Source organism: Eptatretus burgeri, chromosome 2 (genome assembly GCF_056783735.1).
Source record: "Eptatretus burgeri isolate ZD-2024b chromosome 2, Ebu_testis_v1, whole genome shotgun sequence".
NCBI lineage: Eukaryota > Metazoa > Chordata > Myxini > Myxiniformes > Myxinidae > Eptatretus > Eptatretus burgeri.
This window is the reverse complement of record NC_140962.1, coordinates 131957170-131969059: the sequence shown is the minus strand read 5'-3', so window position 1 is coordinate 131969059 and position 11890 is coordinate 131957170. Positions and strand designations below refer to the sequence as shown.

Here is an 11890-nt window from a genome sequence, read left to right as displayed (position 1 = left end):
TATATATGTGAAAACCATTTAATTTATTGCTTTATTATTTATTTATTGCCCCTCTCATGTATGAACGAACGAAAGACGTTATTTCCGCCCACCATCGCATTTCACACCGAAAGACGTCATTTCCGCCCACCATCGCATTTTGCGCCGATCGCCGAATGCTGAAAGCTAAGTTCTTCTTATGCTATCATTCTTTTGCGGCTCCCTGCCACGCTGTATCGAACGATTTCATTCCTTCTGTTATATATCAAGGTGCTTATCTATCTATAATTCCAGCAGTGTGTGTGTGTCTGTCACCGCCGATCCGATCTGATTGAAACTTGCCACGAATATTTCCGGGGCCCCGCAGATGTGCCTTTTTGAGGTTTGATATCAATCGGACAAGCGGTTCCCAAGTTACGGCCATTTTACTGCTTTTCAGTGTTGAAAAGGTGTATATATGGCAGCTGAAGGTGTCGTTCCACCTTCTCACGCCAATTTTTTCCCAAATTATTAATAACCGGACGATCACCGGTCCGATCGGATTGAAACTTGCCAGGAATATTGCCGGGGCCCTGCAGATGTGCCTTTTTGAAGTTTGATATCAATCGGACAAGCGGTTCCCAAGTTATGGCCATTTTACTGCTTTTCAGTGTTGAAAAGGTGTATATATGGCAGCTGAAGGTGTCGTTCCACCTTCTCACGCCAATTTTTTCCCAAATTATTAATAACCGGACGATCACCGGTCCGATCGGATTGAAACTTGCCAGGAATATTGCCGGGGACCCGCTGATGTGCCTTTTCAAGGTTTGATATTAATCGGACAAGCGGTTCCCAAGTTACGGCCATTTATCTGTCGACCAATGACAAGACATGGTGCTATGACGTCACGAATGACGTCACTTAATGTTTATTTATTTTTTATTTTGCACGATTGACTGTCCAATCTGATTGAAACTTGCCAGGAATATTGCTGGGGACCCGTGGATGTGCCTTTTCGGGGTTTGATATTAATCGGATGAGCAGTTCCCAAGTTACGGCCATTTATCTGTCGGACCAATATCTGCGAGAGAGGGGGACGGGAGAGGGGGGAGAGAGGAAGGGCTAGACTAGGGGGATAGAGGGGGCAAGAGAGGGGGACGGGAGAGGGGGATGAGAGTGGGGGCAAGAGAGGGGGACGGGAGAGGGGGGATGAGAGAGGCGAGAGAGGAGGGGGAGAGAGGAAGGGCGAGACTAGGGGGATAGAGGGGCGAGACTAGGGGGATAGAGGGGGGACGGGAGAGGGGGAACGGGAGAGTGAGGGCGAGAGAGGAGGGGGGAGAGAGGAAGGGCGAGACTCGGGGGATAGAGGGGGGGCAAGAGAGGGGGCGAGAGAGGGCTGCACATACTGGCACTCACCTACGGGCCCGCCCCTACGGGCCCGTACTAGTCACAATAACAAGATTTTTACATTTCAAATATTAAGTACGCTTTTTAATTGTTTTACAACTGAAAAAGCATAAATTGCATATTTTAACATGAGTACTCATTTGCTTCACCACACATGCTGTATTGAAGGATTTCACTTGTTTAATTATTTTCTCCATATTGTCACAATAATTTTTTTTGGTTTTTTTTTTTTTTTTGAAAATTTGATGAGAAAAGCTCAAATGGTAAAAAGTTATGGCCCATGGCCCCCCGACCGAGTCGCTTAACATTCGTGGTCCCCTGCCCTTCAATAAAAGATGCAGATTTCGTTTTATGAAATTTATTTACTCAGTCTTAAAAGATAAATCAAAGTAAACATTTTTCTAAGCAATACAATCAATGAGACACTCGCTGTTGGGCTTGTCTGACGAGGCCTCTTATGTCCGGCTCCGTCTTGGACACAGCAAGGCAAATATCGTTCCCAACGTCAAGACGGTTTCTGGACTTCCTTTTAATGGTCGCAAGGTCAGAAAATCCAGGTTCGCAAAGATATTTTGTGGCGATTTGAATGAACATTACGGATGCCTTCTTGCTGAGTAGTGGATATGCATCCTGAACAGACAACCAGAAGGTGGAGTGGTGGAGTGGTCTTCTTTGTTACTGAAGACCAGCTTCATTGCTTTTGAAACCTTCAACTCTGCCAGCTCCTCTGCTTCGTCTTCAGTAGGTTCAATTTTGGCGTTAAACCGGTCTTTGTGCCACGGAACATCCAACGGTGCATCGTCGAAATACGATTTCAACTCAGCGGAGAGATTGTCAAGATGTCTAGTGATGCAATCTTTGATGCCGACGGGAAGCTCAATCCTCTGCGTCTGCAGGTGCTCGTCCAAGAAAGGAAACGAGGCAGTGGACCCATCCTTGATTCGTGCCTGCCAGACTTCCATTCCAGCAGACAGTCCGGCAAGCTTGTCTTGAACGTCACTGACTGTCACATCACGGTCTTGCAAGGACTGGTTCATTTCGTTGAGTCGGCCGAATATAATCGGCCAGGTAGGCGAGCATCATGACAAATTATTCATTGTCGAAGTGGACATGGAGGTTGTTTTCGTTGTCTCGCAGGAAGATTTCCACCTCAACCCGGAGTTCATACAGCCGAGAGAGGCATTTCCCCCTCAATAGCCAACGGACTTTGGTGTGGAACAGAAGTCCAACATGTTCCGCTCCCATTTCGTTGGCCAGGAGTTGGAAGAGCCGATGATTTTTCGCCTTCGCACGAATGAAGTTGATCACTTTGACCGCGACGTCCATGACTTCCAGCAAACGAGGCGGAAGAGTCTGAGGCAAGAGCGTATCGGTGTCGCGAACAGTGGGAGGACGTCACATGGGGCCATTCGTTCTTCACAAGCATGACGAACCCTCCTCTGACGCCAACCATCGCTGGGGCACCATCATTACAAATGTGCTTGAAATTCTGCCAACTGAGTCCATTAGCTTAAAAAAAAAAAGTCCACAATAGCTTTTATATCTGCCGCTGTCGTTGTGGTTGGTAGGGTATTGCAGAACAAGAACTCTTCCTTCATCTTTCCCTTTCTCTCGTAACGAGCGAAGGCGATCAACTGGCTCTCTAGGGCGGTGTCTGTAGACTTGTCTAATTGAAAGCTAGCCTGGAGCGTGCTTTGTTTGATTTCGGAGCAAACTTGACGGCACACATCAGCGGCCATGTTGTCAATCCGTCGCCAGATCGTGTCATTAGAGAGCGAAACTTGCTGGATCTTCTTTTTCGCCTCTGGTCCGATCATCAATTCCACCACTTTCTCTGTACATGGCTTGATAAGGTCCTCAGCAATAGTGTGCGGCTTCTTGCAATTCGGTATGCCACTTCGTAGCTGGATTGAAGGAGGTTTTTCTTCTGGCCGGAATCCAAATTTGGGAAGTGTCGCTTCACAGTCAAATCGTGATAATTTCGCAGATAGAGCGTCGATATTATCTTCCTTCCTTCCGGGATGCATCTTGTCGCGATGGTTTGAATGTTTGGAAGGACGTAGTGACTCATTTGACATCACGACCGAGCAGTGCAGACATTGCGCGCAGTCCACGCCATCTCGACTGACATTCGTGAATCCAAACTTGACATCGCTGTCATTCCATTTTCGAACCTTCGATATCTGAGAAAAAAAATTGAAAAAAACAAAATTCTAACGTTTTTGTAAACATTGGTTTACTATGAATGCTCTGTGGGCTCTGCCTTCTCTTAAAATTGTGGTTAAACTCATCTACCCTTTTTACTATGACCGGAGACTCGTCACCTGAATTGTACATTACAAGCTTCTGCATTCTGAATCGCAGTTTTTCTGCGTCCGCTCATGGCCCCCCGGTCGAAGGCCGATGGCCCCCTTGGGGCCCACGGGCCCCCGGTTGAGAAACGCTGGCCTAGACCTTGGTTTTTCAAACCCGGGGGCACGACCCCAAGTGGGGTCGCCGAGCAAATTTTGTGGGGTCGTGGGCGTCCGCTTGCAGTGAAAAAAAATTGTCTATTTTCGATTGGTGTTCGCTTTTACGGGATGTAATATAAACGGTTCGTTCAAAGTATGGGAACCGGCGCAACATGACGCTTGGAATGGGATCCAGCCGATGCGCGGGCTCGCTGAAGGGCGGTTCATATTGGTGGGAAATTTGTGGTTTGATCCACGGCCTCTCAGACTCAGACTCTGACTCTATCATAAACGTCTATTCACGTCTCCACGTACGACTCGAGACCTTATTTGTGATGGCAGCACCGGCCACCAGCAAATCTTGAGAATGTTCTTACCAGGATAAATTTCTGGACCTTGGATTTTACTACGTGGTGGATAAAAGTGGGGCACAGAGGCCTCAGTGTGTGATTTGTTTCGAAGTGCTTTCTACGGAGTCTATGAAACAAAATAAGTTGCAGAGGCATTTGACTACAAAACATGCACCTTATCAGGATAAGGAGAGCGCGTTCTTTGAGAGGAAACTTCTTGCACTCAAGAATACGTGTCTTGACAGAGGGTACATGCCATCAGACCAATTATATTATCAGCCATTAGAGGCCTCGTATTGAGTGTCACTCTATGTTGCCAAGACTAAAAAGCCTCACTCCATTGTGGAATAACTTGTGCTGCCATGTGCAAAGGACATGGTATCTCTGATGGTTGGGGAGGAAGTGGCGAAGAAACTAGCAGTTATACCCCTCTGATAACACCATCCAACGCAGAATTGAAGATACGAGTCTGGACTTAACGGCTCAGGTCGTACAGAAGATCAAGGAATCGCCGTGGCGCGCCATACAGTTGGACGAGTCCACTGATATCGCATCGTACGCGCAACTCATCGTCTGGGTCCACTTCATCAAGGCTGATAACTTTGTCGATGAGCCTCTGCTCATCAAACCATTGGAGGCCACAACCAAAGGCGAGGACATTTTTGGGAAAGTAGAGCAGTTTTATCGTAACCATGATCTGGACTTCGGAAAGTTGCTCGGTTCTACAACAGACGGCGCGCCAGCAATGTTAGGAGTGCGTTCTGGATTCAAGGCTAAATTGCTTGAAGTGGCTCCTCAGACCTCCATGGTACACTGCATGATTCACCGAGAAGCGCTCGCCTCTCGTACTTTGCCAGAAACCTTGCAGAGTGTGCTCTCAGAAGTCATAAAAATGGTGAATCACATCAAATCGAGCGCACTCAACACTAGGTTATTCAGGCTATTCTGCCAGGAGATGGACGCCGACCATAATAATTTACTAGTCTACACTCAAGTCAGACGGTTATCTCGAGCTCAAAGATGAACTGAAGGAGTTCCTACGCACACAAGGGAAAACGGCATGGGTAGCGTTGCTTGTGTCGGACTCTTGGCTGTCAGAACTGTGCTATCTCGTTGACATCTTTGAACGTCTCAATGTCCTCAACCACTCCCTCCAAGGCAAAGACGCCAACCTCATGATTTTTCATGACAAAATGAGCGGATTTCTGGCGACTCTAAAATTACTGGCAGACAAAGCAGCTGTTAAGCGCTTTAGCCTTCCCCCCCCCCCCCGTCTGGTGGAGCATCTAACGACCTGCCAGTACGATACTGAGCTCGACAGTCTTTCTGGGGAGATAGCACATCACCTTTGGTCGCTCATTAAACAGTTCGAGCACTATTTCCCTGAGCTGGATGTGCAGTCCTTTTCTGCGATTTGGGACCCTTTCACGGCTCCGCTGGACTCGATTGCTGATGAAGATGATACAGCACAGGAAGAGCTTGTACAGCTCCAGCAGGATTCAGGAGCGCAGGCTCTTGCACGGACGGATTTGTTGTCGACATTCTGGTGCAAAATGCTGCCGTCGTACCCGACCCTGTCACGGCACGCCATTAAGGTTCTCATGCCATATCCTTCATCATACTTTTGTGAGCAGTCGTTCTCCACCATGGTGGTGATTAAAACAAAGTAAAGAAATCGCCTAGAAATGGAGCATGATATGATCCTGGCATTGTCATCTACTTCTCCACGAATAGAGAAGTTGGTTTCTGAAAAACAGGCTCATCCTTCTCACTGATATATCTAAATGTCATTCGGACTAAACTTCTGAAACATTCAACTGTACTATTTGGATACTGTCGGCTATTCTCCGTTTACTCGCCTATGAAAACATGACGATGGTCAATAAAGTAAACAGTAAATGTTCTTATGTCATATGAAATCTTATCTTGTATATTATGAATTGGGTTTTGAATCTTTTGGGTCGCACGATGTAGAGAGATTCTGAAATTGGGTTGCCACTAAAAAAAATTTGAAAACCACTGGCCTAGACAGACAGATGGTTACACACATGCACGCGATGATTGCAAAACCCCATCTCCAGTTGCGGGGGGTGTGGGGGGGAGCTAATAAGCATGGTTCGATCGATATGGAGGTGTATCCTCACGTAACGAAGATGCATTTAGTACTTTTGCTTGACTCGATGAAATCGAAATTTATGAGCATTCACAAATGGCTAATTTAGAACAGCTGCTTCATCTGATAACCATCATTAACATGGTTGAGACGCTCAACAGAAAAATTTCATTTTCATTTCACAGAGTTGAGGTGTGTGGTTTGCCTAGAAATTTGGAAGTTTAACCAGGAGAGGGCTACTGGACAAGCCGGTGTGTCCTGCAGTTATTGGGGAGGGACAGCAGAAGCAGCTCAACCTCACATGGAAGAATAAAATAAAATGGTTCACTGACCTGCCTGTGAAGTGAGAGCAAACAAGCCTTGTGCTTTGGCCTCATCATGGGAGATGTCAAGAGCTTTGGATTCCAAGAGAGACAGATGTGTTGGGAGGTTGTGCCAGCTCATGGGGAGAGCCTAATGGTTTTTATCATCTTCTAAAAGACTTGCACAAGACTCACTATTCACAATGGTGAGTGGATCTGCTGATCGAGCCAAAATAACGGTATGCTTTTGTTGCTGGAATATGTTGTGGGAAATCTTTTCCCAGCTGAAGGAGGTACTTTGAATTTATTTTCACAGCTGCTGTTATTCTGCTAATAAAACCATGATTCATTTCCAGCAAAAAAAATTTCATGGTCTGCATCAGGCAAGTGAGGCTTAGCAATTTGTAATGCTTTCTGATCTACTGCTGATATGACCTGAACAAAGACATTAGACAGCTGAATGCTAACATTTATTACATCTACTCATTGAATGATGCATAATAACAGAAATTTTGATGTGAGAAATGGGCAGCAAGTGCCATCATAGGTTGAATGAGCAACAAAAGTGAAGTCGGATGCTAACTGAAAGATGATGGTAATCTATCCAGTGCTAAAAAGTAGGTTTTAAAAAACACAAACAAACAGGGAACATAAAAGGATGTGGGGGTTAGGAAGCTAGGGTGCACTCACCTCGACGTCTCGCGCGGAAACGAGCCAGGGCTCGCTGCCGGTGCAACCTCCTCAACATGGCACGAAGGCGCCGAGGATCAGATCGAGTCAAGACGAAGCTGCATTCACTTGCGCCCATCTCATAGTCGACATCACACGACCTTGTAATGCTGGTGTAACCTTGAGCGCGTGCTGTGACTCTGTACTCTCCTGGATTGAGCAACCGCCAGTAGTCCCCATCTTCACCTAAGGCAGAAAGTAAAACTCAGCATTTGGGACTCTGTTGAACAGATGTCAAAGGTGAGGATTGACCATCGGATGTTGTTCTACCTGTCGTAATATCGTGATCCAACTCCTCCACAGAGATAGTAGCCCCAGCAATTGGTCCTCCATCGGCAGATTCGATAAACCCCTTGATTCCACGCTGGGCCTGGAAATAATGGTGATAAATTTTATTCACAGGATTGCATATGGAACTCACGTTATTTTATTGCCAGGTCACAATTTCAATGTATTGCTGTGGTAATGCCTTCTCGGGGGTAACTGCAGAGTATAGCGATAGTTATTTCCCGTATTGCATCTATTAGAAGGGTGAGGTAATTTCATGGTGATATAGAATATGCAGCGTTTTATGGATATAAATATGGCATCTTTGTCCCCCCTCCCCATCCGGCGTGTGTCTAAAACCACCATCCCTTCATACTCTTTTTTTTTTTAATGTTCTTGTCTTTGTAATCTGTCTGAAATATCCTTTAAAATCATCCGATAGGCCATCAGGGACCGATTTGACAGGATCAGGCACCACCATGACAATAAAGTAAGCCAAAACAAAGGACAAAGGGATGGAGTTGGATTTGTCCAGCCCCCAGATTGAGCTGAGGACCAATAGTGCTCAAGTGGGGAAGGGATAAGTGTGTCACTGCAGTTGGTGGTGGTCGATGCTATACAAGGGCATGTCATAGATGGCACGGAGCAGATGTCCATGGAGATTAGCCACGTATGAAGTACTTTGGTGTCTGTGAGACCTTGCCTCTGCTGGCTAACAGCCACGCCTTGACCCAACAGGCCACGCCCACTCTCCCCCTCAAGCTGACTGTCTGTAGATGCAAGCTGGGAGTCAGGCCATGTGGAACTCAGTGTCTTGCCGGACATGGCCCGGGTGGGTATTCCTGTCTTGTGAATTCTACCTATTGTCCATCTACTGAGGAATGAATGAGGCTTTAAGGTATAGTTATTTAAGGAATTGCCATTTGTTTCTGGAAGAGAGATTCTTCAACTGTTGCTTCCTTTTTGTATTCCAACCCTGTGTGTTTTAAATATACACTTTATAAAATAATTTGATTTCTAGGTGATTCGAGTGTCTCTGATCGCTTGAGTTATACACATCCATTAAAAGACCGATTGGGTTCAACGGATCGCACCAGGTCAGGACCGTGCCTGCATCCGACAATTTTCGCTCAGTCGCCATTTGTGTAATGGACGCATGGCATCGATCAGCACGACGAATCAATTGACTCGGTGGTTCCATTGGTGCGATGTATCATGGCAAACAGGCCCGTGACCCAGCTCAGAACGACAGAATCATTCGGTCATCGCGACTGCTTTGACGTAGTGCGTCAGGATTTGGACTACGCAACTCGGCTGACCCGACAGCAGAAACTATTTTTTAAATTCTTCGATCCGAAAATGTTTGTGAAGCTCGACCCACCATCTGTTGTTGATGGCTGTGAATAGTTTGATGACTAAGGTCTCAAATTCTATAACCAGGTATTAAATAGGCATCTACAACCATCCTTGACCATGTTCTGGAACATCAGCTGAGGTCCTTGTGCAAATCAGATGCTGGTCAACACAAAGTACAGGATAATATTTTAGTGCTCATTATCTTCTTTGTTGACTTGTGCCACACCAGCAGCAATTGTGACACACCGCTGACACATGGTATATGATAGATATTAGAGATGGTGCAAGCCTAGTTTTCTCAAGCTTGAATCGAGCCCCAGATAGTGTTTCTTCTCAGTAAATTCTTTCCTGGGAATTCATGTAAAATTGCAGGAAATAGATTCAGGATTCCTACCTTTTCCCAGTGTTTTTGGCTTTGGCTCAAACCATCTCTAGTGGCAAGTGTCAATGTGTTTGCACTGGTCGAGTATGCTCGATGCACCTCCTTTCCCAACACTGAGGAAGGACTCATAAATTGTATTTTTGGCCTTCAAAGCCATCCCACAACAAAGTTGATGAAATACGAAATGTGTGCAGTGGTAAAAGCCAGCTTCATACAAAACTCCATGATGATGGGATGGAAAATGCAGCCAGCATTCCAAAAAAAATCCGTTTTCTGTAGTCATGAGTTGCAGTGTTTCACATACCAGGAATAAACGGCCTTGGGCTTGCTTCGCTCGGCCTTGCCCAAATAAAGCTTATTGCCATAGTCTCACGTGATGTCATGGTGAGGAAATGTACCAATATACGCTCAGTTGCTGAAATACCGATTCTTACATCCACCAATTCGTGACTTGCCTCCAGAGGAAACGTTTCAAATACTGTTGTTGGCCTTCTGATTTGAATGTACCATACATACTCTGTTGGAGAGTGTCAGTGCTGCCAAAGCAGTTTCTTGGCAAGGGTTAATGGATCGTTTGCCATTGCCTTCCCAGCCGCCAGGGCAGAAATTAGGAATTTGTTCAGGGTGCCGGCAATAGCTTGCCAACTCTGCATGAAGGACACCGTGGGATCTTTAACATCCACCAGATAATGCCTGCCGGCAGACGAGACCACCAGTTTAACGTGCATCTGAGGGTCAGTACACACATTGATGATCCGAGGGACCACCCTGCCTGTGAAGCACCAGGATGACAGTTTATAGCCTGGCTGAGATTCAAACCCAAGTTGGAAAGCTTGGAGGTAATTGTGCATACCTGGAGGCCATCCTGGCAGCCCAGTTGGCCTTTGGAATAGAATAAAGAACCCAATGAATGTCAAGATGTTTACCATCCACTTTGTATAAACACAAAGAGCACCATTTCATGTGAACGAGAAAGATTTTGATGAGAATGAATCAATGGATATACCTCTGCTCACGTTAATGTCAACCTACACTTACGTATGATCTCAAAGTGCAAATGAGAAAAGTAGAACATGGACAACAGATGCTTCTAATTCGAGTTGTCGTCTGCAACATTGTATTCAAAGAGCACATGACCTTTGACCTGTTGACCCCACAGTGTAATCGGTTCATCTTTGTATTAGAGTCCCTACTTGTGCAAAGTATGGTTGAAATCCCTTCAGTGGTTCACAAGTTATCGTGACAACAAATATTTTAAATCAGGGGTCGACCTGTCGAATCACTATGCGGACCTTTCACCTTTTGAACCTAAAATCCAATTCGTTTTATCTTTGTTTTGTTTTTGTATACATGGTCGAGGCTTTTGGAAGAGTTCGAGCAGAACGGAATGCAACAAAATGGAAAGGGGGAAACAGCAAATAAATGAGTGGAGGTGAGCATTGAGCCTGGAGCAGAGTTCATCTGTGTATTGCAGTCCATCATTTAAAAAATGATTAAAATCCCTTCAGTGGTTCACAAGTTATCACGGTAACAGTGAATGGATAAGCAGCAGATGGGCTACCTGAAAAGAATGCCTCTGACCTTCGAAATGCCTTCTGTTTAAAAAATATATATATATATATATATATATATATATATATATATATATATATATATATATATATATATATATATATATATATATATATATATATATATATATATATATATATATATATATATATATATATATATATATATATATATATATATATATATATATATATATATATATATATATATATAAAAAGCCTGGTGTGTTGGCGCAGTGGTTAGGGCAGCGGCTTGGGATCCAAAAGGTCCTGAGTTCAAGCCCCGTTGGGCCACTGAATTAATACACCAGGGGGTTGACTCAGCCTGTCATCCTTCCGAGGTCGGCGAAATAAGTGCCAGTGTACTGGGCCGGTGTATACCCCGGTTAAAATAGGTGTACTATATCCCTGTGTCGTAAGAGGCGACCAGGGTTGTGTCAGGAAGGGCATCCAGTGTAAAACATGTGCCAAATCACTATGCGGATCATACGGCTGATCCACTGTGGCGACCCCTAACGGGAGCAGCCGAAAGAAGAAGATATATATATATATATATATATATATATATATATATATATATATATATATATATATATATATATAACTGTAATATTCAAATTGGCAATGTCTTTAGACCCAATCCCAACCACCTTGGTTTCTTTCTTCATACCTGCTCAATGAAAACCAGCAAAGCCTCCCGATTATTCTCCCATTCCTGGGGTAACTCGACTTCATGTGGATACTTGTCACAGCCGAGTTCCACTGTCACTTCGAAACAGTTTGTGTGGAGATAGGAAAAGTCCCCCATGCCTGAAAACAGGAAGGGACATCATGAACTGAAGTAACGAAAGGGATTTTTGCAATGTGAAGGGTCAAATCGTTATTATTTTTTTTTAATGTCGATAAATTTTAGCAGAATTTTGTTAAATGGATCTAAAAAAGAAATATTCTGCACAATAGCAATGAGAGCTATAACATAAAAACAAAAGCAGTTTATCTTGAAAA

The 11890-nt window shown here is 44.7% G+C and overlaps 1 protein-coding gene across 1 annotated transcript in view; it reads right to left on the bottom strand.

Annotated features, from left to right (window-relative positions):
* The window catches only part of LOC147033166 (inactive carboxypeptidase-like protein X2), a 101463-nt gene that overhangs the window by 1215 nt on the left and 88358 nt on the right, over positions 1-11890 (bottom strand). The window contains exons 6-8 of the mRNA XM_085851308.1: positions 11556-11695; positions 7580-7679; positions 7271-7495 (exon numbers count right to left, since the gene is read on the bottom strand). Of these exons, the coding sequence (XP_085707434.1) occupies positions 7271-7495; positions 7580-7679; positions 11556-11695 (465 nt within the window). The remainder of the gene's footprint in view (positions 1-7270; positions 7496-7579; positions 7680-11555; positions 11696-11890) is intronic.